This window comes from Metarhizium acridum (genome assembly GCF_019434415.1).
Source record: "Metarhizium acridum strain ARSEF 324 chromosome Unknown scaffold_234, whole genome shotgun sequence".
NCBI classification, from domain to species: domain Eukaryota; kingdom Fungi; phylum Ascomycota; class Sordariomycetes; order Hypocreales; family Clavicipitaceae; genus Metarhizium; species Metarhizium acridum.
Window position 1 is genome coordinate 711,165 of NW_027094021.1, and position 24,248 is coordinate 735,412.

General features: G+C 52.3%; 9 protein-coding genes across 10 annotated transcripts; 3 read left to right on the forward strand and 6 right to left on the reverse strand.

Moving 5' to 3' along the window:
• Nucleotides 1–64: 64 nt before the first annotated feature.
• On the reverse strand, nucleotides 65–305 carry J3458_011781 (uncharacterized protein; the record flags this gene model as incomplete). The annotated part of the gene is made up of 2 exons (XM_066119993.1): nucleotides 65–137; nucleotides 205–305. The coding sequence occupies 2 exons, from the start codon at nucleotides 303–305 to the stop codon at nucleotides 65–67; spliced, it is 174 nt and encodes a 57-aa protein (XP_065975111.1).
• Nucleotides 306–1,199: 894 nt separating this feature from the next.
• J3458_011782 (uncharacterized protein) lies at nucleotides 1,200–1,544 on the reverse strand (the record flags this gene model as incomplete). Its single annotated transcript, XM_066119994.1, has 1 exon — nucleotides 1,200–1,544. The coding sequence occupies one exon, from the start codon at nucleotides 1,542–1,544 to the stop codon at nucleotides 1,200–1,202; it is 345 nt and encodes a 114-aa protein (XP_065975112.1).
• Nucleotides 1,545–2,846: 1,302 nt separating this feature from the next.
• On the forward strand, nucleotides 2,847–3,605 carry J3458_011783 (uncharacterized protein; the record flags this gene model as incomplete). Its single annotated transcript, XM_007810482.2, has 1 exon — nucleotides 2,847–3,605. The coding sequence occupies one exon, from the start codon at nucleotides 2,847–2,849 to the stop codon at nucleotides 3,603–3,605; it is 759 nt and encodes a 252-aa protein (XP_007808673.1).
• Nucleotides 3,606–4,142: 537 nt separating this feature from the next.
• J3458_011784 (uncharacterized protein) lies at nucleotides 4,143–7,841 on the reverse strand. Of its 2 annotated transcripts, XM_007810481.2 has the most exons (2): nucleotides 6,962–7,841; nucleotides 4,143–6,899 (listed from the first exon to the last, which is right to left on the reverse strand). In XM_007810481.2, exons 1-2 carry the CDS (start codon nucleotides 7,171–7,173, stop codon nucleotides 4,919–4,921), a joined length of 2,193 nt encoding a protein of 730 aa, XP_007808672.2. In that variant the 5' UTR covers nucleotides 7,174–7,841; the 3' UTR covers nucleotides 4,143–4,918. The 2 variants fall into 2 exon arrangements, with proteins under 2 accessions (XP_007808672.2, XP_065975113.1); XM_066119995.1 differs by having other exon boundaries at nucleotides 4,712–7,823.
• A 2,430-nt stretch (nucleotides 7,842–10,271) lies between these two features.
• Nucleotides 10,272–11,636, reverse strand: J3458_011785 (uncharacterized protein; the record flags this gene model as incomplete). Its single annotated transcript, XM_007810479.2, has 1 exon — nucleotides 10,272–11,636. One exon carries the CDS (start codon nucleotides 11,634–11,636, stop codon nucleotides 10,272–10,274), a length of 1,365 nt encoding a protein of 454 aa, XP_007808670.2.
• A 46-nt stretch (nucleotides 11,637–11,682) lies between these two features.
• J3458_011786 (uncharacterized protein) lies at nucleotides 11,683–12,006 on the reverse strand (the record flags this gene model as incomplete). Its single annotated transcript, XM_066119996.1, has 1 exon — nucleotides 11,683–12,006. The coding sequence occupies one exon, from the start codon at nucleotides 12,004–12,006 to the stop codon at nucleotides 11,683–11,685; it is 324 nt and encodes a 107-aa protein (XP_065975114.1).
• A 2,632-nt stretch (nucleotides 12,007–14,638) lies between these two features.
• Nucleotides 14,639–17,113, reverse strand: J3458_011787 (uncharacterized protein). Its single transcript, XM_007810478.2, has 3 exons — nucleotides 16,075–17,113; nucleotides 15,332–15,940; nucleotides 14,639–15,220 (listed from the first exon to the last, which is right to left on the reverse strand). Exons 1-3 carry the CDS (start codon nucleotides 16,354–16,356, stop codon nucleotides 14,933–14,935), a joined length of 1,179 nt encoding a protein of 392 aa, XP_007808669.2. The 5' UTR covers nucleotides 16,357–17,113; the 3' UTR covers nucleotides 14,639–14,932.
• A 1,514-nt stretch (nucleotides 17,114–18,627) lies between these two features.
• On the forward strand, nucleotides 18,628–19,826 carry MIR1_1 (mitochondrial phosphate carrier protein; the record flags this gene model as incomplete). The annotated part of the gene is made up of 3 exons (XM_007810477.1): nucleotides 18,628–18,797; nucleotides 18,943–19,362; nucleotides 19,442–19,826. 3 exons carry the CDS (start codon nucleotides 18,628–18,630, stop codon nucleotides 19,824–19,826), a joined length of 975 nt encoding a protein of 324 aa, XP_007808668.1.
• A 3,374-nt stretch (nucleotides 19,827–23,200) lies between these two features.
• On the forward strand, nucleotides 23,201–23,587 carry J3458_011789 (uncharacterized protein; the record flags this gene model as incomplete). The annotated part of the gene is made up of 1 exon (XM_066119997.1): nucleotides 23,201–23,587. The coding sequence occupies one exon, from the start codon at nucleotides 23,201–23,203 to the stop codon at nucleotides 23,585–23,587; it is 387 nt and encodes a 128-aa protein (XP_065975115.1).
• Nucleotides 23,588–24,248: the final 661 nt, after the last annotated feature.

Here is a 24,248-nt window from a genome sequence, read left to right on the forward strand (position 1 = left end):
AACAGCGCTGTCTACAAGCTCGGCAGAGGAACCTAGAATCACGGTTGCGTTGGTCAAAGAACCGTCAGGGAGACCTAGCACGATCTTCTTCGGACTCGGGCAGGTGGCCGACGACATAGACAAAGGTGGCGCGGTCGCTAGGGTTATAGGTTAGCATTCATCTGGACCTTGACGCAACTTTTGTTGTTGCTGGGGGGATCATACGTCTCTATGACGTCTGGAGCGGCCTCGCAACGTATGCTGGGGGCGATGGCGTAAACGGCCGTGTTGTGGCCGGGTACGCGGTTCTCATTGTCCAATGACATGGTAGTGGTGCTAGTTGATAGGGAACCTGTTTACAAATAGAGTAGGGCTTGCAGCAACCAGGACCGTGGCAAAGTGGGTCAAGATGGAGGATCTCAGTATAGAGGCGAATCTTGAGATGCGCAAAGAGGTCGGGTTAAGAGTGAATGTTGAGACAGAGATGGCTTCAAGAAAAAGTGAGAATTAAAGAGACTCTAGCAAGGACCCGCTGTCTGCATTCATGTTAGGACACATTTAATGATATAACTCCTGGCTCAGCAGAAGGGGCGCAGGAGTGACAGGTGGTCCCATGGCAAGGTTCAGTTCCTCCTGTTGCCTAATAATAAACAAAGGGCGGCACGGGCCTGGTTCAAGTAGGCCAAGGCTGACATTGAGGTACCGAAACCCGAGCCGTGCCATAGCAGCCTTATAAACATTCAACCAACATTATCACGGTGGCAGGTAAGCTAGCTACATAGAAAGCCGCACCATGACCAACTACATTTTGCATGCCCCTGTGATGCCAATAGCCGATATGTTCTGGCAGAATGCCACGACATTTTCTAGATGCTCCTTTTCCATTATTGTGATTTGGAACATGACTGCATCCTCCCCGGGTTCCCCTCCCTTGAGGGCGCCTAAATCCTTGCCAGAAGAGCTGACTCGTTGGTTCATGTACAACAAAATGCGCGTCTTGGATCTCAAAGCGATACCATCACGTGGTTCGCATGTGTAGTACATGTTGGTTGGTTTACAATAACAGAGCGCGTTACCATCACCGTCAAGACGGCTATAAGTAGCACTAGGGCCTGTGTTTTTATTCTCCATCTTCAATCAGCAACAGCTACAAGTACTCCTGTTCCTATTGCTTCTCTTCTTCATTCTCCCTTTCCGCTTCTCTTTGTCGTCTGCGGTTGTCAGTACTCACTATCATTCACCTCTACTTGCCATGAAACTCCCTTTTCACTATATCGCGGCGCCGATGCTCTCTGTCCCGGTAGCCATGGCGGATGAGCTTGCCGATCTCGAAGCGGCCGCTGACGCCGTCTACAAAGAGTTGTAAGCTCCTTCTTTGTCCCCTGTAAGAAGCCGACGCAGAGGGTCAGCGTGTGGATTGCCGTCGGTGGTTCGTACGCCGCTGGCACTGGAGCAACGGCAAGGGCCATGACTTTGCTGGCGGCGCCTTCCGTGGGAAGAAGTCCTATCCAATGCAGCTGTCTATGGATCATGACAATTGGGGGTTTGTCAATGGGGACACCCATCTTCTTCCTCAATACGGGCGATACCACAACGGAGCTCGTGAAAGAGCAACTGAAGCAGGGGAACTTCAAGGATGAGATCCAAACGGGCCGTAATCAAGAACTTGGAAAAGCCCAAGATTGCTACCTTGACGATTAGAGGCAACGATGCTGCTCGCCCAACTAAGTATCATCATAGTATCCATGCCTCTCTCCTGCTGCCAACTGCTGGCCAACAGCATATTAAATGCCTGCATCTACTAGTTCTAGGGCGCGGGGGACTGTGGCGATACTCTTGCTCAGCTCGAGAAGCGCATCACTGACGGCCCAATCAAGGCCCGCGTGACTACGATCCCTTGCCCACATTGTTGCCTCAACGGACACGGTTACTGCCAAAACGATGCCGACGAGAAGATGACTAGCGGCAACGTCTGGTTTTGGACCAAACTCGCCAAGGTGGACGCGGATAGTGAAGACCTAGCCCAGAGTGTGGATGTTGGCCAGGAGATTTTGGATTTTGTCTGGCCTGGGGAGCACATGGGTCCTATCTCAGGACACAAGGATTAATCTCGGCCGTGGAAGTGGCCCGGGTTCAACGGCTATGAAGCTTACTACGGAGCTATATACCGGAAGAAGGCTGTGGAAGCTATTCAGACCCCTATAAGAAGCCCTAGCGGTATCGACGTTTCCGATGGGTATGACTAGCACCATGGATCAGACCGAATTACAGCGAGCTAAATTCTTGGCCTGGATCAGTGCTCCACTGAGGACGCTGAAGGATGCTGCTCATTTGGAAAGTTCCAGATGCCTCGCTGCGACAAAACATCAGTGATGGATTTTTCTTGGATATCCCGACACGCCTCGTCCGTCGAGGCTGGTCGCCTCGGCTCGTCCTCGGGCGAGGCAGAGGACCACGCCCTTGGATCATTCCACTTTATTGCTGCATCTAGCGAGGATTTGGATCCAATTGCAGCCGGTGGAATCCTGGGAGGGGCCCTCTGCTTGGCATTTGGATTATCTCTGACGTATCGGACAGCTTTCTCGAGAATGGAGTCAACGTCGCAACAAAAAAGGACATGGAGGTGGCTTGATATGAAGTTCCTCTGCAACACCAACTACCTGTTGGCAAACCAAGTGGGCTGCCGGGTAGCAATGAATCAACCAGACATTTGAACCTACGTGCATGTGGCCTGTCCACTTGGTCGCTGACGGCAGCTAGTTGAACAGGGGCGTGGTGCCTAAATAGCGTTGGGGTCCAAGATTCTCCCAGCCCTTTGGCATTTCGCTCATATAAAAATCCATCTCGGACACGCCTCTGCCGCAACCATGCCAACTACGGTCATCATTGGCGGAAATGGCAAGGTTGCCCGCCACCTAACGCGCATCCTCGTGGCCGAGATGCAGCCAATCCACCATGTTCACAGCATGATCCGGACAACTTCTCAGATACCCGACATCGAAGCCCTCGGCGCCACCCCAGTCGTTCAGTCGATTGAAGCAGCCTCAGTATCCGACATTGCCCACACCCTGGGCAAGATCAAGCCCGATTCCGTCGTGTTCCTTGCCAGCGCGCCGTTTGCAGAACGCGACCGCGCGTCATCTGTCGACCGAGACGGAGCCATCAAGTGTATGGACGCGTGCGCGGAAGCAGGCGTGAAGCGATTTATTGTCGTGTCTTCGATGGACGTGCGAGACTGTGACAAGAGGCCGGTCCCGGATTGGTACAACGAGGGTGACGTGAAAGCCAGTGCACGCCTTTGGGGTGCCATAGAGCCATGGATGAGGGCAAAACTTGCCGCAGATCGAGAGCTGAGAGTTGGGAACATTGGGCGCAAGCTCGACTACACCATTGTTCGGCCCGGCAGGCTCACCGACGGTGCTGGCGTGGGCTTAGTCAGCGTCGGCAAGGCTCACCTAGGGAACTCGGTGAGTCGGGAGGACGTTGCGCGGGTTGTGGCTGCCTGCTTGACGAACCGTGACACTATCGGCTTGGCGTTTGATGTTACCGGCGGGGATTCACCCGTCGCTCCAGCTGTTGCACGGGTGGGAGCGGATCGGGTCGATGCGTTTGAGGGATACTACTAAGAACCAGGGAAATACTAAATATTGAATTGGAAGAAGTATCAAGTTATTTGTAATAATACTATTGAAAAGAGTCTAGTTTAATCTGGGGTAGCTGAAACGAGGGCTTTTCTGCGTGGTGCAGCCATCCGCACCGTCTCCAACATGGCCAAAAAGTCAATACGCCTACATTCCCACGTCGTAAGGCCCCTCCAAATCTTCATGCGACGACATCAGATCTTCATCATTTCTCAAGCCGCTCTAATAGGTCGGAATGCTCCTTTGCAAAGAAGGCAAATGGAGAGGTTTATTGCCACGCTGACAAGAGTGACTACATTTGTTTCTCTTCGCAACCGTTCGGCCGAAATGTAGGGCCACGGCTCAAGCGGCAGGCCACATGTGAATGCGCCTTTCCGGTATTTCTCCGTTATTAAAAAGACGGCCCCATTCCGGCTTGGCACACCGCCGGAGCCGGTTATGAGGCCGCGCTGTGGACGAGATTACGCCCGTAGCAAACAACTCTCGGCACGGCCCTTCCCAAGTCGCCAGGTATTCTCAGCCTTGCATGTAAACCTGGCCTGGGACTAAATGGAGCAAGGGCAGTACGAATTTTGTCACCCCGTCTGATGGATCGCGTTGCATATTCTGGTGCAATAGGACTTCACGATGCGCTTGACGCAATGGTTTTTGGATCAGCGCGTCCCATTCTTCATCAGACGCCGGCCCATACAGCTCGAGGGGATGGTATACCCCCATTACCGTAGATGAAGCCCGTCATCTTGGTCGACGACAAATTGCTGTCCATGAACAGCCATCAGTGTCTCAAGAACACGACATGGAGAATCAATTGTCGAGGGACTGGATTGACGGCCATTGCCAAGATCTAGAACCGCGGTATACTCCGTCACAGCACGCCGTGGTCTACGGCATCCGCCTTGTCTTCTAAACATCCTCGTCCAGGGAATCAACCAAGGCGCTCACTCGACGGGCCCCCTGTTTCCCAAATGACCCTGATTTTTCTGTGCAAGAGCATAAGAATGCAAAGCCCAAATTGATGGTAAACCGTCGAGTTAAAAAAAAAAGAGTATTTTCGTCAACTTTCGTCCCATCATGTCACAATTCTTGCAAGATACGGACCAATTGCCAGGCAAACCTGTATTTAAGCTCTTCATCCAACTCCTTGTGCCCCTCTACATAGTCAATCACTGGGTATCCTATCCTGGTCACGCCGTCTGTGGCCAAACTCCAAACTCCCAAGGTTCATAAAAAGTTCAGAGAAATCACCAGATTCTGCTCCGAATCGTCAAAAACTCGCCCCAGTCATAACACGAGACTTTCTATGCGCGAAACCCCCCACCCCATTCATCAATGACACCTGGCCCCTGCAACGCCAAACCTTTTCCACTCAACCAAGCCCTGCAGGCCTCATAGTGGGCATACTCGCGCATGTGCTCGTTGCTGTCACAATGCAGCATTTTAACATCCGCAACATCCAGCAGGCTTCTCCCTGCCGAGTCTCTGGCATGGACATTGGCTCCCTTCTCAAACAACGCCCTCATCGCCAGCTTCCTTCCGCATCTCACGGCAATGTGTAAAGCTGTTTCCCCACGTCTGTTTCTGGCATGGATGTTCGCCCCCTTCGCGATTAACAGCTGCAAGATTTTAGGCGGAATCTTGTAGTCGTCATCCTCGGGGAGCTCAGCAACAAACGTCATCAGTGGCGTGTTGCCGTTGTTGTCGTGCTGGTTAGGGTCTACGCCAGAGTCCAACAACCCCGAGAGAAGCCCTAGGCGAAGCTCGAGCTTGGATGAACTAGAATCGAGTTCCTTTTCAGGCTTGGCTCCCTTTTTGGTCATCTTGTCCCTTTGGGAAGATTGTAGATGATACTTATTGACGATAGAAGCCTCACTCAAAGTAGCCATGGCAAGGCAATGCAAACCATTGCGGCCCTCTTCGTCCTGCAGATAAGGATTCAGCATTGCCTTGCGGACATTTTCCAGGAGTTTGCTTTCTTTTGCAAGCCCTGCGTCGGTAAAGGCTACGGGACCAAAGGAGTCTAGAAGTTCGACGACATTTGGTTCGTCAAGGTCCATCATAGTTGAGTCGTTTCTGGCAGGAGAGAAGCCGAACGCGTCTCTTGCCATGTGGAAGTTACTGTCGCAACGCCATGAGACACGCTGGATAAGCTCTTTTAGGTGGCCCCCAGTTTGAAGTAAATGGAAGAAGCTACGACCGTAATGATCCCTCATATGAATGTCATGGCCTCTTGCTGTGACGATCTCCAACAGATGTTCGACATGGTCCGGATTTCTAAGAATCGGAGCATTGAGAACGTGAAGGAACGTTTGACCAGCAGAGTTCTTCGCTCCAACCAGGGACTTGCAAAATTCACTTCTCAAGGAACGCTCAACCAACTCGTAGGAACCCCTGGCGGCCAGAAAGTGCAAGACGGTGTTACCAAAAGAATCGCTGGGGCCAAAATCCTGCTCTCTGGGTCCGTTGGACAGTAGTCGCTGCCCTAAAGGTGTGAGCCCTTGACGAGTCACCCAAGGAAGCACACAAGTATCCAGAGGCATGAAACAAAGACAGCGGCGTCTGTCATGAACGTCACGAGTAGAGTAGCACAGCCTTGCGCTGTGGTACTCATCTAGATTTAGGAAATCGCTTGGTATAGGAAAGGGCCGGCCATCGAACTCCGGAGGGCAATCCTCCTCATCGGCCCAGGTCTCAATGGCAGAACTGCCTTCTGAGTAAGGTGACAAGCCCGGCCGACTACCCATTGGAGCCGTAAACCGTTTCACGAGCCTCTTCACAGTCTGCACGTAGGGTTCTGAGAAACCGGAGAGAAGGCGGTGGAATGAATCAGTAGTGTTGCTGGTCGCGTTGGAGAGGCATGTCGTCTGACGGAGGAACTTTGCGAAATGCGGTTGATCAGCTGCATCTTCAGTTTGTTGGGGGGGCTCGGCTGGTGACATTGCCGTGGAGGGCTGAGCACCATGGGATACCCAAAGGTTTAAGGCTCCAGGTGCTGGCTGATTCGAGGTAAGGGTCACGGCCGGTCGATGCAGAGGCGAGACGTCAAAGGGCGCTGGGCTCACACTGTCTTCCGTCTTGAGTCTCTGAGGGCTGGGGGACATGGCCGAATTGTTGGAGGTGGATCGCGAATGACCAAAGGCAGCATACTCAGCGGACTTGAGTCTGGTGGGAGAGTTGGCCAGTTCAGTCACGCGGCGGTCCATATCTTCATCAGTCTTTGGGTGTAACCATCGTGGCTCTTTGTCAAGGAGGATGTTGAGTTTCTTGTGGGCCGACTCATGACTATGCTGTACATCAGTACGACATCTCGGATAAGAAGATATTTGAAATGAGTATGAGCTCACCCAGGCGCCGTCTCAGGCGTATGAGAATGAACCAAAGCGACAATTTTGGTCAATGGTAGAGTGGTATAGACATAAAGGCGCGTCATCTTCCTCTGGGCAGATTTGCTCCACATAGAGGGACGTCCTGTCTGTGTTGTAGCACTCACTGCAGACGGCGAGCCATGTGAGGCTGGTATCGCCAGCTTGGGCGGTGACGGCCTCAAGTTGGTCATGATGGTGTGTTCAGGATGAGGCCAGTTGAGACTGGGTAGTTGGGAAGTCGGTTATGGACCGGTTTCGAACGAGGTATAAACCCTCGTCCAAGGTCCCATGCCAAGCAGAAGAGATAGTCGAGGCGGTTGGACAAAGAGAAGGCATTGCGCTGTGGCTGTCCTTTTATAAAAAACCATCTGAAGCCTCATTCTGGGCCGCAGATTGTCAGCCCTGAGATACACCTACCTGGCTCTAGAATGCGCGAAGCATCTGGAGAAGCTCGCGGCATGATTAGCTCTCTCCAGACGGAAAATCCAAGTTAAAGTCTGGTCTATCCACCAGCGGCCTCCACCACGGCGGGGTTCGTGGATAGCTAGCCGTCATCACGGACGCGGGCCGCACCAGTTTGACAATGGCAGAAACGATGAGATGATGCAAGGTGGTGAAGACGGTTGAGGGTTGAAGGTCAGGTCGGGTGGTGCAGTGAGGCACAGTCAATGGCGGCTGATGGCTAGCTGGCGGCCGGGAGGAGCGGGGCAGCCCCCAAACGAAAGAAAGAAGCCAATGACAGGACGGAGGACAGTGGCATTTTATTGGATATGGCCTCTGGGTTGGCCAATGTTAGGCATAGGCGTCAAAAGGGGAAAGAGCAACGGAGTGTGACCCCCCCAGTCAGCCTGTTGCGCGATGCCTTGCGGTGCCTGCCTTGTGCTGCGCCTCGTCGGGAAAGGATGCGGCCTGGTTTGCAGTTGCCGTCCACAACGCCAAATCCACACATGGGGAGGTGGCACTGCCCCAGTATTTCGGTCGACTTGTCGACTCTGGACTGGAGTCACTTCAACCAAAGAATCAGTGAGCCGGCCACGGCATGAAGGCAAGACAATAAATCGGCACAAACATACAAAGCTTTCTTCACGTACAAAGTACATTTAGCCATGCGCTGTATGACCCCAGACAAGGACCGCAAGCCCACATAGTCGGGAGCTCGGCTTCCTAGCGTGGCTGTGCTGTTTCACGAATCTGCAATGCTCGTTATCATGACTATAGAACTCAAGTCGGGTAATATCAATTGACACCTACAATTTCTAATACCGGGCTAGGCTAACGTGCGACAGAATAGGCTGCTTTGCCCTGCAGGACTGATTTCCACCCGTTTGACACGCAGACCGAATCGCGAGCGCGGTTACGATCAATTTGATCTCACAGACAAGGAATGAAATCTGACTCCATACCCGATGTCCCGCATGGGGCACATGCTTCTCCTTGTTCACGCGACTTAGGTGCTAGTATTGCAGTCCGTCAAAACAGCCCAACGCTCTCGGAACCAACACAGCCCCTTGACTTGCAGCGTGTCACGTCATTGCCAGTCCAGCGATGGCCGTCTGGTTTGGTTGTCAGTCCCCGGGCATTGTCCAGCATCTCTAATCCCCCTCCAATTAGTTCATTCGGGGTTTTAATTTAAGACACCTACCACACTGACGTCTTGCACAGGCAGATTTGGATCTGGCATGACGCTTTGCAGCCCTTCCTGCTGGTCCCAACGCACCTTCGGCGGCCTTTGGCCCACCTCCCAGGCGCCGTATTGTTCACTCGAAAACCCATTACCGTGACCGTCCACATGAACAGCACGAGCATCCTCTGGATTCTCCCTGATTCCTAACTTTGGCAATACAGCGAACCACTTCTGCTCATCACGGGAGCTGTACAAGATTTCCGGTTGCAAACTAGAGGTGCATAGGAAATTGCGTATCCCATCCGCAGCAACCAAAATTCGCTCAATCCGGCAAACACAACCACCCCATTTCTCGCCCTATCTGATTCTTCCGGGTCCAACTAGCCCTCAACGTCCGCGCGTGAAACATGAGGGTTGGTTACCACCCGTACGACATGCAGCTCAGTTTTCACACCCTATTGACACAATTACACGGACCAAAGAACAATCTTCTGGTCCGATCAGTGTTCTGAGCAACATGGTACCGAAATGTGGTTCTCACTAAACGTACAAACCGGACTGACCATCACACATTGCCGTCTTTATCTAGCGTGGCCCACCCTACCTCCGCGTTTCGACAAACGTCAAGCAAACTTGAACTATATTTTTGTAGGAGCCAACAGTCCAATATAACGAAAGCATAATTCCCATGTTTCCGTCAAATCTCGTCGCCACATGTGACATGATAGTATATTGTTGTATCCGTCCATGCCGGCGAAGCCACGTGAGCACATAGCCTGGACCAAAGAGCCGACGAGCCGCTTGATCCGCAGGCAATAGCCATCTTAGAACAGCCTCCAGGGGCAAAATGAGAAGCGAACAAGGACAAGCTAGCACAACACGGTTGCGTAGTAGCCTATCAGTACTCCGTAAGTTTCTTGCCAAATGTGCAGGTAACGGGTAAACCAGCATACTTCACTGATAAAATATGTTTGCACAGTACAATATTATACGCGTGTATTGGTTTGTAACGCGGGTCGTGCCACATGGTCCCACAGGGGCTACGCTCACGAGGCCTATGGCATAAGGCTCTCACCGACTTCTTGTATAAATAGAGCTCTTTGATCATCAAGGCCTTGAACACCAAAGCCTGTCGAAAATGAGTTGAGTTATTATTCCAATCTTTCACAAAGAAACACATTATGATGGGAGGGGTGGAGGGGTCATTGGCTGAGTAAAAAGGGAGTAGACAGTCACCTGGACTTGGTAAGATATAAAATCACGAGTCTCTCTCTTCAGTCGTAGTACTCAATTTTCCTACTCTATGAGTCTCCATTGTCTATTATACTTCAGCCCCCCCACTCCTTCTTCCTTTTTTTCCCTCTTTCCCCTCCCCAACAGCATATTAGACTTGGTCTTCCCTCTCACCGAGAGGTCGTCTTTGCTTTGCCTTATTTTCCCTTATCACATGTATGCTTTACGTGGTCCATTTTCAGATTATACTGTTTGTATTAATCCTACCGGGAAGTGTTAAGTGTCATTGTACCGTTTTCATCCATGGCGCCCAGAAGCAGCTTGGCATTGTTTCAACTACCGCTAGAATCCTTTAGTTTCCACCTTAATATTTACATTCAAAATCGTTACTCTTTTAAAGAAGCTTAGTGGTTGAGAAGAATCATGAGCTATCTAAAAACGAAGCCCTTGCGAGGCTATATTGCGACTCCCCCTTACAGGAAGAGAGCGGCAACACCTGCAGCGGCGACAACGAGCTCGAGGCTTCCAACAAGGTGACCCGCGGCGGCAGTGACAACGGGAGGGGAGGACGGAGTGGTCTTGGAAGGACGAGCGCCAGTGGGCTGAGTAGCCTGAGTGGGAACAGGGGGGACTCCAGTAGGATGAGTAGGAACAGCGGGGATAGAGGTACCAGCCCTTGATGGTGGTTGTGCCAGTAGGGTAGACAGTGGTTGTGACCTTGCCAACGGGGCAGCTGGGCACAGAAGGAGGGCAAGAGGTGATGGTATAGGTCTGGGTGGTGTAGAGAGTAGACGTCTGGTTGCCAGCAGGAGGAGGAGCGTGAGTCTCAGTGACAGGGCAGACCGTGGTAGAGATGGGAATGGTCTCAGTTACGACTGTAGTGTGCCCACCGCCGGGACACTCGGTCACCTCAGGAGGGCATGAGGTGATAGTATTAGTCTGGGTGGTGTAGATGGTGGAAGTAGTCCACTTGGTGGTAGCAGTGGTTGTAGGAGGAGCCTCAGTCTCAGTGACAGGACAGACCGTGGTAGAGATGGGAATGGTCTCAGTTACGACTGTAGTGTGACCACCGCCGGGACACTTGGTCACCTCGGGAGGACATGAGGTGATAGTATTAGTCTGGGTGGTGTAGATGGTGGAAGTAGTCCACTTGGTGGTAGCAGTGGTTGTAGGAGGAGCCTCAGTCTCGGTGACAGGGCAGACCGTCGTAGAGATGGGGATGGTCTCAGTTACGACTGTGGTGTGCCCACCGCCGGGACACTCGGTCACCTCGGGAGGGCATGAGGTGATAGTGTGAGTCTTGGTGGTGCAGATGGTGGAAGTAGTCCACTTGGTGGTGCTCTGGCTGGTGGTATGAGGCTTCTCGGTCGTGGCAGTAGCCGTAGGAGGACCCTGAGTGGTAGGAGTCGCTGTTGAAGGCTGCTCAGTCTTGCTGGTCGTGGGAGTAGTGGTAGGAGGCTGCTCGCTAGTCGCGGGAGTGGTCGTAGGAGGCTTCTCGCTGGTCGTAGTGGTGACGGGAGGAGGAGTAGTGGTAGTAGGGCCAGTTGTGTGAGTAGCTGTGTAAGTGACGCAAGAGCAAGCAGAGCTGGCGGCCTGCACGTTGCAGTTGCTGAAGTCGGTGGGAATGGCAGAGGCAGCAGTAGTAGTACCAGCAAGCCAGTCGAAGCAGAAGGCCTTGGCCTTGTCCTGGAGACCGTCCTTGATCAGAGCACGGTAGCAGTTGTCATGCTCGCAGTTTGGATAAGTGTGAGCAGCAGCGGAGGCGGCGAGAGCGCCAACAACGAAACCCGCCTTCATCTTGATGGCTGTTTGGGTGCCAGGTTGTTATTATAACGAAGAGTTCCTAACGGGGGATGTAAGCAGTGACGAATAGCGAGTGTCTTTGTAACGAAAGACTTTTTACAACAAACGACAGTGAAACATGGAAAGAAGAAAGAAACAAGATTCCTGAGAGCAAAGGCGTCCAGTCCTTTTTATCAGCGATCCGGGCTGGGTTCCGGGGCCAAGCAGACTTGTCAGAACCATTAACTTTGCTCGTACCAACAGCAACAGGGCAGACACGGCTATTGCCAGCCTTGGTTGCTAGCCAGAAAACGCATAAAAAAATACGAGATCCCGTAAGTAACCCTGCATCGCCGTCAAAGCCCACACCTCGAGCGTTGGCCATCCGAGGCGCTTGACGGGCCGTCAATGTGATTGGGCGTGGGCGTGCAGGGGTGCGTCATGTTCGGCGGCGTTCACCCGACCACTTTAAACAACCCAGAAGACCCAGCCAGGTGGCCGGGATAGAGCTCGTCTTGTTCCCAATCACTAGGGCTAGCTAGCGCCGAACAATGCTAGGCCAATCCGACCGCGCCAGGTCAAACTGCGAGAAACCATCATGGGCAACCAACGTTGCCAACCAACGTACAAGGGCCAACATCGAACCAAACACCCCCCAACTTCCCGTCATGGCATAGCGGCAACGTCGTCGTGTTTCACTCCTAAGGGGTTGGGCGGGATCCTGAGCTGTTGAGGTCTAGCAGGACTGTTTGTTAGCTGCAATGTCTTTTTGCAGGACGTGATGGATTCCTTCCTCTTCTTTCACCGGGACTCGATCCAAGTATGGGTCCGTCCTGTGGGAAACTCCGATTCGGCACTAGCAGTGCGGTTTTCCTGGGGCGTTTGTGCCGTCATGGTCCCATGGCTGCTCCGTTCCCAAATCCCACTGGCCCAACGGTCCAATCCGCCTGAGCGACCAGGCTGAAGTTAAGCCGAAAAGAGGCGTCGAGGGCCAGGAACCGGCGCTTTTAGAGCCTCCTCTTTCGCGTGGCAGAATTTCCTTTTCGAAGCACAAGGTTTGGAGGCAGCGGGGACAAAACCACACTACGACCACGTCGCCGGGTTGAAATGGGTTGAAGAGCGCCTCTCTCTGGGCATAGGGGAAACATCCCCCCATTTAACAACAGGCTCTCTCGTTTGCCAGGACCGGAGTACGGAGTAGTATTAGTATGCGTTATTTCTCGCTGCTTCTCTGTTTGCCAGTGGGCCATTGTGGGGAGTTGGCTGCAATAACCTCGACATGTCGCCGTTCATTTGATGACTGTGGGCAGAAATCGTAGGCTGGCTGCCTGATGATGCTCATGAGCCTGCAGAGATTTTCCTTCGATTTCCTTCCCGCACCTCCCAAGGGCTTGGAAACCTATTCTTGTCCAATCATGCAGGAAAAGAAGCCCGATTCTTGCTTAAGCTTGAAAATGGAATTGGTGGTATAGCTACTCCGTACCACCCGCCACTTCTCGTGTTGCAAGGCGCATGCGCGTGTCAAACACCACCAACTCAGTAAGACACTACTCTCAAAAAGACCTAACGCCTGATGGTGAAAATATCGTATGAGATACTGGGACTTTCATTCTTTTAGTCCCAAGAGCTGTGCTGGGGTGGGAAACCGTTCCGATGCTACATGAAATGCTTGAATACCGAGTAACTACTCTTGTAGGTACACAAAGGATTGCAGTCGGCCAAGCTAGATCGGGAGTCTCTTGGTATTGATCGTCAATGTGCCTGGATCTATTTTTGACTGCGTCATTTCGGCCTTCATCTCGGACCTCTCTTTCGATCAATGACGTTCATAATGATATTCGAGAAGGATGGCACGAGGATCAGCACCAGGCTAGGCTAGCCGGACCTGTCTAGATAGGGATTCGATGCGTGACTTCCAATCGCTTGCAGATAAATTCTTTGGAGCAACGCGACTCTTCGGGTTGCCCCCCGACAACAGGGATTATTGATTGCTGTAAGCCTGTAAATGGGTCACTTGTTCAAGGGTCCTGCGAGCCGTGATTGGGGGAGGGGCTAGACGACAAAGTCCGTCCGCTTGGCACGGGCTGATTGATTGAAGTGGTGATGATGCATGCATCATGTACGGAGCAGGTTCGTAGGTGGCAAACTGGAGTCTGTCAACGGCCGGCCAGGCCTGGCCTGAGAATCAAAAGCCAGTCTGTGGGCCAAGCGGTTTGTCGTTGCCTTGGTGAACCCAAGTATTGTGTTGGGGCCAACCTCGTATTAATCAGCCTGATGATACCGTTCCTTTGTGGGAATCCTTGAGTTGGCTGTTTGGACATCCTTCCAGGTTCTGATGGCCAGCGTACTCCAGCTGGGGCTGAGCTTGATGGAGAGACATCGTCATCGAACCAGACCCGACAAGAACATACTGCCAGCTCTACACTCATAGGCCGCACTGCAGCCCATTTTCTGTTCAGCAACATGTAATGGTACGTACGTGTGCTACAGGCTCAACGGCCCCTGCATTGGCTAGTATCAAGGTACTAGGTAGCTGACCTTCAAGCGCGACAAAAGAAACAACGCCACGGTATCACAGCAGGCATGGCGGGCTGAGAAAGGGAACCTCAACCGCATACGGCTAAAGGACGAGGAAAGAAAATCCTGAAGGAGAAAAAAATTGATCAAGCTGGAGTTGTTAGTCACACCTGGGGCCAGGCCGTTGATAGCTCCTTCCCACTTGGTGTGTTGAATACGAGGATGACTACTGACTGCATCACTCAGTCAGGCTAGACCGGCCGCCCATCCACTTTCTCCCCTTTCGACCCTCCATCACACGACATGACAGCGTCCTGTGCATCTCCTTGTCACCAGATCCGTGTCCCTGCTTCAATAACCAAGAGCCCAACTCGACCGCTCCTAATACCAGATGGCACAATCAGACTCACGGCAGGGGCTCTGGCACTCGTGGGCCTGGCCCTGTGGTGCGCTCTTTCAAAATGGAACCACATCGCATTCGGCTCAACATCAACCGAGTGAATACGATATGGCGCTGAGGTGCCCATACCAGTCGCATTTCAGCCCTAAACCGATCACGGCCCAAGCCGTAGTCCGGTGCTTCGTCGGCGTATTCTAAACTATGTATCATTTACTTCACATGGGGTTTTTGTGATGTCGCCGCTGCTCTACATCTGGAATACATACCCAAAACGCCTCTAATAATTCCAGTCAGCCTCCACGGAATCTCGCTCCCAGAAACATAGGACAATCTTTGCCGCATAGACCCCGCCCCGATTTGTGTCTAAGATGGAATACGATGCCCGCAACATGTTCTAATTCTGCAGCACGTATCGGAATCTTGCTTTGCCTTTTTCCATATCAACGATGGCCTGATTAGCATCCTTCATTGGGCGCTTCTCAACCCATGGCTTGATCTTCTTGTCCAGAGCCAACTGGAACATTTCTCGAATCTCCTTCGGGCTGCCGATACCGGATCCGGCAATTCGGCGACGGCCAGGAATAATGCTAAAGATGCGCAAGGGCACAGGACCCTCGGGGGCTCCGACCTGGACGAGTGTACCATCCAATCCCAATGTGTTAATGTAACCGTTCAGAGGCATCTATGGCGCACGTTAGTCAAGCCGTCATCTTCTTATCTAAGCCAGGACGACTTGATGCACAGCCATCATAGACTTGCGCTGCACGATAGCAAAGATAGGGTTTCGGCTTACCTTCTCGGAAGAAACAGTGCTGATGATGAGATCAAACCGGCGGGCATTATGCTTTTCCCAGTCCTTGTCATCGTCGGTTGCGATGTAGTCGTCGCAGCCCAGGTCGAGAGCCTCCTGTCTCTTGCTTGCCTTTCGGGAAATTCCTACAACTTCGTCTGCCCCCAATGCTTTGGCAAATAAGACCGCAAAGTGTCCAAGACCACCGACCCCCGCCACGGCGATCTTCTTGCCCGGCCCAGCTCCAAAGTGTTTGAGAGGCGAGTACACAGTCACGCCACCGCAGAGCATAGGGGCGGCGTACTCCGGGGCAAGCCCGTCAGGAATCTTAATCACAAAGTGTGACGGGCAACGGTGGTAGAGACCATAGCCGCCATAACCTTTTCCTCCATTCCTGTGTACGGAGGCGTATGTATTGACAAGCTTGGTGCAGTAGTTCTCAGCATCATGGCTGCATTCGTTGCAAGGGCCATCACGGCCGAGGCAAGAGTCGGATTGCGCACCAACACCAACCACGTCACCGACCTTGATGCCACCTTCGGCCTTGGAACCTACCCGAACGGCTACACCGACAATTTCGTGTCCGACAACACAAGGGTAGGGAGTTTGGCCCTGTGCAGCAAGCCAGATGTCAGCAACTTATATTCGACCTGTCTGACAGACAAAAAACCACCCCAGCATAGCCTTTTGAACCTCCTCCAATCCAAAGTATCTTCAACAGTTCTAACATGGGATTCTGTGCTTACCCAGCCGGATCTGAGGGTGTGCAGATCTGAACCACAGATACCAGAATTGGTGATCTTGATATCAACATCGGTCTCCTCCCATGGCTTCGGTTCGTACTCCTGCCAGACCATGTTGCCCTTGGCGGACTCGGCATCCAGGCCCATCCATCCTTCGAACTTGTAATCGGTCATTGTATAACAGTTGATGATGGTCAAATCTAAACGGGGGAATAACGGTAATGGTGCGGGTAGGAAGTGAGAGAAGGGGATAAAAAAGAATGACAGCAGCCGAAGGGGGGGCATCACCCTTTATGCTGAAGAGGTCGATCGTCATAGCATTGATCGTATCTCCGTGGGTTTTCCCTCAAACTTTATCCCATAATTCAGACTTGCCAAAGTGGGGTTGGCCCCCGTCCATGACCGCGGCACTCTTCCAGAGCTCGGCACGATGGGGTAACGCCAACGGAATCAGGACATTGCTCCTTGTCCCATTCGATACAATGGCCTGCTCTGACCCGCACGCACCAAGGAACATCCCATCGGCAGCTTGCTGAAGTGCCGACAACCCGCAGCTTCATGAACGGCAAAAGACAAATTAGCTGAACTATTATGCTCTAAACTTGGCCGCGATCCACCAACCTGGGTTGGGGCTTGAGGGTGGAGGACCAGAGTCCAGTCAACCGGCGATACCCACCGTATCATGATGGACGCTATCTACTTGACGGAGCCATCGGTGAACGTCGATGCACCGGTGCTTAACTGCGCGTCTAGTCCTCACCTAAGGCTCATAAATTCCATGGCGTCGCTACAAACCTGAGCTTATCGCCGTTGACATCGGCGTTTGGCAACAATATCGGCAGTGGTGGGACTCGAGACGACTATCCATTTGTAATGCAAAATAAGTCCACCAGACCTGTTCACATTGAGCGGGGATAACCTCGGAGATAAGACCATTGTCCGTGAATGGAGACCCAGACACTCAACTACAGCCCGCAAAACTGGGCCATCATGCCTGCGGAGAAGTGATGCGTTAATAAAAATACTTCAAGTCGATTGGGATTGTCCGTGGAAGATTTACCAGTAATTGATTGCAAAGCACAAACAATTTTCCCGCCTTTCCACGGGGTTCATCAACTCTACAAAAAGCGCGGGAACATGTTCTTGTGATGTCTGTGACCAGCCCATGGAGAATTGTGTCCAGCCATTTATCCATGGCTGAAGACAGTGAAGCCGCAAGTGCTGACCAGTCTGACTATTAAGACAGGAAGTTGGCCAGACCGACGGGATGTATCATATTAAATAATTCCATGTTACCAGAACTGGCTCTTCAATTCGTACAAGGTTTGGCAATGTTGAGCTTCTCCCTCGACGAGTTTCGTGTCTGATGGAAGGCTGCAAGACATGACGCCTGGATAGATCCGACCACTACGGAGTGATCCTTTCAGATACACCTCGAGGACAGAAACGTATTAATCATGCATGTATTGAACAAAGAGACAGGTAATGGACACTCGGGTCTTTATAGCACAGGAACCGGGGTACAGAAAGAAGAGTACGACTAGTTAGGACGAGAGGTATAGGGTAGGCCAGGTACAGAGGTGGACCGAGAGGGATCGCCACGACGCCCCGACTCACCGTGTGACGCAACTTGACGTTTCAGATATCTGGAGGCACCGGACAGAATGCTGCGTGCAGTGGCTTCATTGGTAACATTGGATAGAAGTCACAAGAGGATGATGAGCCTTATGCGCAAGACTCAGGAATGCACAAGATATGAATGTTTCACAACTTGAGCTTTGTTCAGGAGACGCACCATTAAAGGCTGGCTGGGATGGAACACGTTGACGTGCTTGACCTGCTGAATGGTTTGCAGGACCACCCGAGGTGTTCCCGGCCTGAAGCACCAGCCACAGCAAAAGCAATCTCGATGGGGCACAACGGAGTACGGGGATGCGGTACAAAGTACGTACTCGGGACTGATTGATCTGGGTAGCGCAGATAAACGCGCTCCCCCGTTCCGTTGATGGGGCCAAAATGGTGTCAGGAGTACTCCGTGTTTCCTGTGGTTACTGAGCAGTGATGCTGATTGAGAAGAACAAGGCCCTCTACCACGATTTGGCATTCCCCGCGGTTGGCAGTACCATCTCTACCAGATGAGCAGCCAGACGGAACGTTTCTTGTCGGGCTGACCGAGGCGGCGCCAAAGTCGAGCGTTCTGCCAGCTTTAGAATCAGAAAATAGAAGAAGTGGCTGATGGCGGTGCCTGAGCGAGGCCGGAGTGGGCCGCGTGTGGCCGCAACGTCCAATGGGAAGACCCGACTGTTTCCGAACCAGCAACAATTTTTTTTTCCTCCAGTCCCTTGGCCAGTTGTCCGCTCCTCCGTGACAGAGCCGAAAAAGACCTCGTAGCCGCGCAGCCTTTTTTTTCCCTCTCTCCCTCTCCCTCTGCGATCCTTCTTATCCCAACCCACTCCACGTCGACACCTCGACTTTTATTTTCTCTTCCTCCCCCAACTCCACTCTGAACTTGCCCTCTTCAGTCTCGTCTGAAGAAGCTCGTAACCGTCAGTCACAATGGCCACCGACGCGAAATCCACTGGCTCGGCCAAGGTCGATGCCATTGTCCAGAATGTCAAGGCCGCCGAGCCTGCCCAGCTCTCCGGCCTGGCTTTGTACTCCCGATTCGCCCTTGCTGGCGCCGTCTGCTGCTCCGTCACCCACGGTGGTCTTACTCCCGTCGATGTGTAAGTTTTTTCTCCCGGTTCTGACGCCTCTTGCTGCATATGGCGTCATCCGCAACCCCCTTTGTTTAAGAGGCCGAGCGCAATTGTGTCCCCTTTGGCCCTTTCACATGCCGCATGTATACTGACGTTTGTCTGAAAAAAACAGCGTCAAGACCCGTATCCAGCTCGACCCCAAGACCTACAACCGTGGCATGATTGGCGGTTTCCGCCAGGTCATCCAGAACGAGGGTGCTGGCGCTCTCCTGACTGGTGTCGGCCCTACCTTTGCTGGTTACTTCCTCCAGGGAGCCTTCAAGTTCGGCGGTTACGAATTCTTCAAGCAGCAGTGGATCAACGGCCTCGGCTACGAGGCTGCCTCGCAGAACCGCACTGCCGTCTACCTCGCCTCTTCCGCCGCCGCCGAGTTTTTCGCTGACATCGCCCTCTGCCCTCTCGAGGCCACCCGTATCCGTCTCGTCTCTGAGCCCACCTATGCCAACGGTTTGATCGGAGGTTTCTCCAAGATGCTTAAGAACGAGGGCATCGGTGCCTTCTACGCTGGTTTCGGTCCCATCCTCTTCAAGCAGTGAGTATCCCTGCGACGAACCGGCCCCGGGCCACGATGTGCTCGATGCCTCCTGAATGCAACTGACCAAATTCGCTAGGATCCCCTACACCATGGCCAAGTTCGTGGTCTACGAGAAGGCTGCCGAGGCCATCTTCCGCCAGTACCCCAAGGAGAGCCTCTCGGATGGCATGCAGACGGTTGCTAACCTGGCTGCCGGTTTGACCGCTGGTTTCGCTGCCGCCATTGTCTCTCAGCCCGCCGACACTATGCTCTCCAAGATCAACAAGACCAAGGGTCTTCCTGGTGAGGGCACCACTTCCCGTCTCATCAAGATTGCCAAGGAGCTTGGTTTCCGTGGCTCTTACTCTGGTATTGGTGCTCGTCTCTTCATGGTTGGTACCTTGACTGCCGGTCAGTTTGCCATCTATGGTGATTTGAAGAAGGCCTTGGGGGCCACCGGTGGAGTCGAAATCGCCAAATAAATACCCTTTCATTTTGTCACGATGCATAAAAGATGAATAGAAGAAGAAGAGGATGTGCGAGATTAGAAGAAGAAAGGAGATGTAGAAAAAGAAACTGGTTGGTCAGCATTTACATGGTTGGGTGGGAACGTAGGCCCAAGCGCTGGGTCTGCCCCAGACAACTCTTGTTGCCGTCTTGTTTTTTTTTATTAGAAACGGACTGTCGTTTCCTGGTTTTTGTTTGGACTCCTCTTGAATAGACGGATGGGAGGTGACCGAGAGGCCTGGTGGTTTCGAAAGGCCTTTGGGACGAATGACGTCTCGCATGTTTGTCGACCTACGTATTATAAGTACTAGATCGTGGGGCTGGCAGACTGGTAGCATTCCTACCAAGGGTTGTATAATAGTCGATTTTCGCGTTCAATAGACTGGAGGTCCTGGCTCCCATGTCCTGTATTTTGACATGTCTGTCTATGCTCATTATAGAACGCAGTGAGATGTATTGATGAGACGCGGATGCCGTGTTGGCTGCTAATAGACGACAGCGATTGTATTGCGAGCAGTATCTTGCAGGACAGGGAAACTATGCCTGCGCAGGAGATGTAGATGCATAATCTGAACAATATCTAGTAGTAGACAAGACTTGATATATTGGGTATTCTGACCCTTGCTTGCAGTATACCCTACATTTGTATGTCAATTGCGACACTCTGCCGCGGAAGCCGCTGCGTCATCAGTCATACACCACCATCCGGAAAAGGTGATACAGCCAAAGGATAAATGTTTAGGCGCATGAAAGTACGTAGTTGGATCCGGGCAAACTTTCGACGGGACTTGCTACGGCCCGTGGCGAAAAAACCGCAAAGCATACTTGCCTAATGCGGCAAGTGGGTGGAAATAGGACAAAACTATTATAAAACGTCATGTATAAGTCGCGGGACGAAATGCACTCTTGGTAGCAAATAGAAGTATATTAATACAACACCGAGAGGATACTGTGTCAATCCGAAGTTGATGTAAATAATACGGTGCTGTAATTTGTACTGGGAACTTCATAAATCTGTCGTCAGCGAGATGCGAAAACAGCGTCCACACTGTCAATGATTTGTCTCGCGCGCTCTTCTGCGGCCCGCACAGATAGAGGTGTATACCCCATGGGGCCCCTCAGGCATCGATCTGGATGGTGGAGCGGCACGTATTGAGACGGCTCGGTGAATCGATTGATGCTGTAGGAACGGTCTGCTGTCGTGGTGGGAAATCGAGAAGTAGTGGTTTGGGAACAAGCGGTAGGTCTGCTGACACCAGAGGTGATTAGCCTGCTCTAACCGGATGAAGGGGATGTTTGCTTCCGTCAACAACATCAGATGGCCACATCTTCGTCGTAAATGGAGAGCTGGATTATGTCGCACTCTGTTGATGTGAAGTGGCGCACTGCACCGGTCGAGGAAGGCTGGGACATGTCCACAACTCGGTCAGGCTGGCTGAGAGTTGGATATGTCGAGCAAGGGAATGAGGGGTTATGCGGCGAAGGAGATCTTTAACGATTGGTGTTGCTTGTACACGGCATCCCAAAGGATAGAGTTGCGGCTGTGCAAGGTCAGACACCGACGACAGCTAGACGCCGAGATTTGAGGAACAGCGTACTTGCAGTCTACTGACTTAACTTTGAATCAAAACATGTTTCTTGTGGTATGAAGGGAAGAGGCAGTCCAGCGGACTTGAGGCGTTTCTAGCTGCGTTGAAACCTGAGCAGACAGTCTATCGCCTCAGTGGCAAAGGGACGGGGTGAGGTGCCGAATTTATGGGCGGCACGGGGAGATAACCGGAGTCGAGGAGACAGGTCGCAATTTGCCACAACTTCTGGCCTCAATGCATTTACAGCAAGGCTATAGAGTATGGGAATGAAACCCCACAGCCGCCACAGAAAGAAGACGGGGGTGCGGTGATTTTGGTACAATTTAGGCCCGGATGACAAGCAGAAGGCTGGTTTGCCCAACTGCCCTTGGGAATGTGTTAGCCGTTTTCCCCTTTTCTTTTTTCCTGCATCTGTCAAGAGAGTAAGTGAAAGGGTAAGCATAGCAAGTGAGCCGATGGAGTAATTCTCAGCGGAAGGGAAACACAAAACAGGCAGCCAAATGAAGTATGCCCAATGCGCTCGTTTGTCGGTGAGCATACATGTGTGTGCAAAAGCTTCATGTCGAATCCCTGGGAGCTAGTGAGTTCTCGAAAATTGTACGACGCTAGTGATTCCAGCGGTAGGGGTCTTAACGATGTGATCCTACAGGCTGGAGGTCATATTTACAGTCATTTGATCAAAGAAATGACGGCATGGCATGGCTGAAAACTAGCCCTGGCATGGCAAGGGGCTGCTCAGAGCGAGTTGCTGCCTAGTTCAGATCTTGTCGACCGCGCCCCTTGATGACCCCTCTGTGGCATTGCGGGGAGCTAACACCTGTACGTATATCTCCCAGACTGCGGAGCGAGAGGAATGCAATGCGTCTTTCCGAATCAATCTCAAAACATCGATCAAGAACTGATGCACTTGACGGGTTGTCGCCCAAAGCTAAAGGATCGGAGACCTGGAAACAAAATGCGCTCCTGTCACGATTTTCACGCAACAACTCACCATGGCCCCAAATTTCTGCATTCTGCATTCTGCCATGTCCCTGGCGTGTGATTTCCCACTTCCGGAGGCGCAAATCGCAAAATGCATCGGCTTTCGACAATGAGGTCATTGCCACTGACGTCGATGGTGGGGTCGGCTGGACCCTAGCTGCCGTTGCTGTCGACAGCATTGTCCGTTTCGAGCCTCCTGAAATGCACAAATCGTTCGAGATTCCGCCCTGTAGGCATTGCCGAATAGCCCGTATAGTGCCGACGCAGAGTTGGGTAAAACGAGAAATCCGCACAACAGCCATTTGCGTAATGGCGGTATTGCTGTTGACAACGACAGATGGAAGCGAGGGAAGCAGAAGCGAGGGAAGCAGAAGCGCAACAAGCCAGAGCCCAAGCTTACCTGCATATGATGTAACTAGGCGCCTAACCTCCACCAAAATGGCGCCCGCAAAGAGAAAATAGTGTGATGCCTTGAGAGAATTGGAAGAGGAGAAGGGGATTTTGGGCGAATTCGGTTACACGCGACGCATGTACCAGGGTAGCCGGTGCCCGTAGCCACTCTCGCAACTCCCATGGCCAACAGACGTCTTTTCTACTCTGTTCATGTTCTGCCGCCGTGACCCCATCGTATTGGTGGCAACTTGTTTCTTTCGGTTTCAGGAAGCCTGAAGCCTCGCTTCGCCTAGATTGAACTGCCATGATGCGTTGGCACAAAGGCGCAAGTGAATGTGGTGGTGTGCGTTGGAAGCAAGACAGGTGGCCTGACCGCCGTTGTAAGAATGGGCTCATTGCCGGAAATGAACAATGAACAAGATACAAGCCACCAGAGTGACCGAATAAAAACATTCGACTACCTCATGATGGTGGGTTTTGGTGTAGCTGGATCTCGAGGATGGCCGGGGGTGTTATCTGCATTGCGTGGGTCAGTCAGTCCGCCAACAAACACAGCAAACATTCTCGGTGTCGGGGTTTGGCTAATCAGCCATGGACAAATGAGCTTCGCCAAAGAATGTTCAGTTTCCCCCCCCGGACAAGAGTTTGCCACCGTGGTTCCTTGCCAGTCGTTCCGCCAGCCTCATTTGTGTCGTGGTAGCGGCGGATCCAGCCGCATTCTGTCGGAGGGAAATGCGCCGACTCGTCTTGCCGACGCAAGAATAATAGTTTGAGAAGCGTGGGGGAAGAACGTCTTGGAATTTTGCGTTGTCCGTAAGCAGAAAGGGGCGTGGTTTCCTTTCTTTGGTAAGTTGTCTCGGAGCACTTGACCTTACCTATAGGATGCGTATGAGTACTACCACCAAGAATAGCACCGCTGGTCAGCTTGTTAGATGATGCTCTCCGTTGTTTAAGGCACAGGGAGTTCGTTAGAAATAAATGGGTTTATTGTTCTTCAACGTACTCAAGGGTAGGAAGCATCAAGGTCGATTTGGCTGACGCCGGTTCACCTTGGCTTAAATCAGCTCTGGCGTCGGGCAGCGACAGTTAAATGACTCATGGATGGTGCATTGACAGGTGCCTAACATGCATAGAAGAGAGCTAGCTGCGACCTGGACTGATGCTGATGGAGTTGCAGTTTGCCTGCCCTGCGAGTCAATGTGCGTTCAGGTCGTGATGCGTTACGCAACCGCGGCAGGACGATTGCTTCATCATTGTCAGTGCCGGTCCGCGGCCCTGAGGAGCGTACGAGGGCATCAGCAGCAGTGGTCAATGATGCTTTTATTGGACGTTTTTGATCAGCCAGGAGGCAATTGAATGTTCGGACGCGGCTTCGCAACATAACGGCAGAATTTGGCCAACATACTTAGTAAGTAGTGCCCAGGCTTGGTTTGT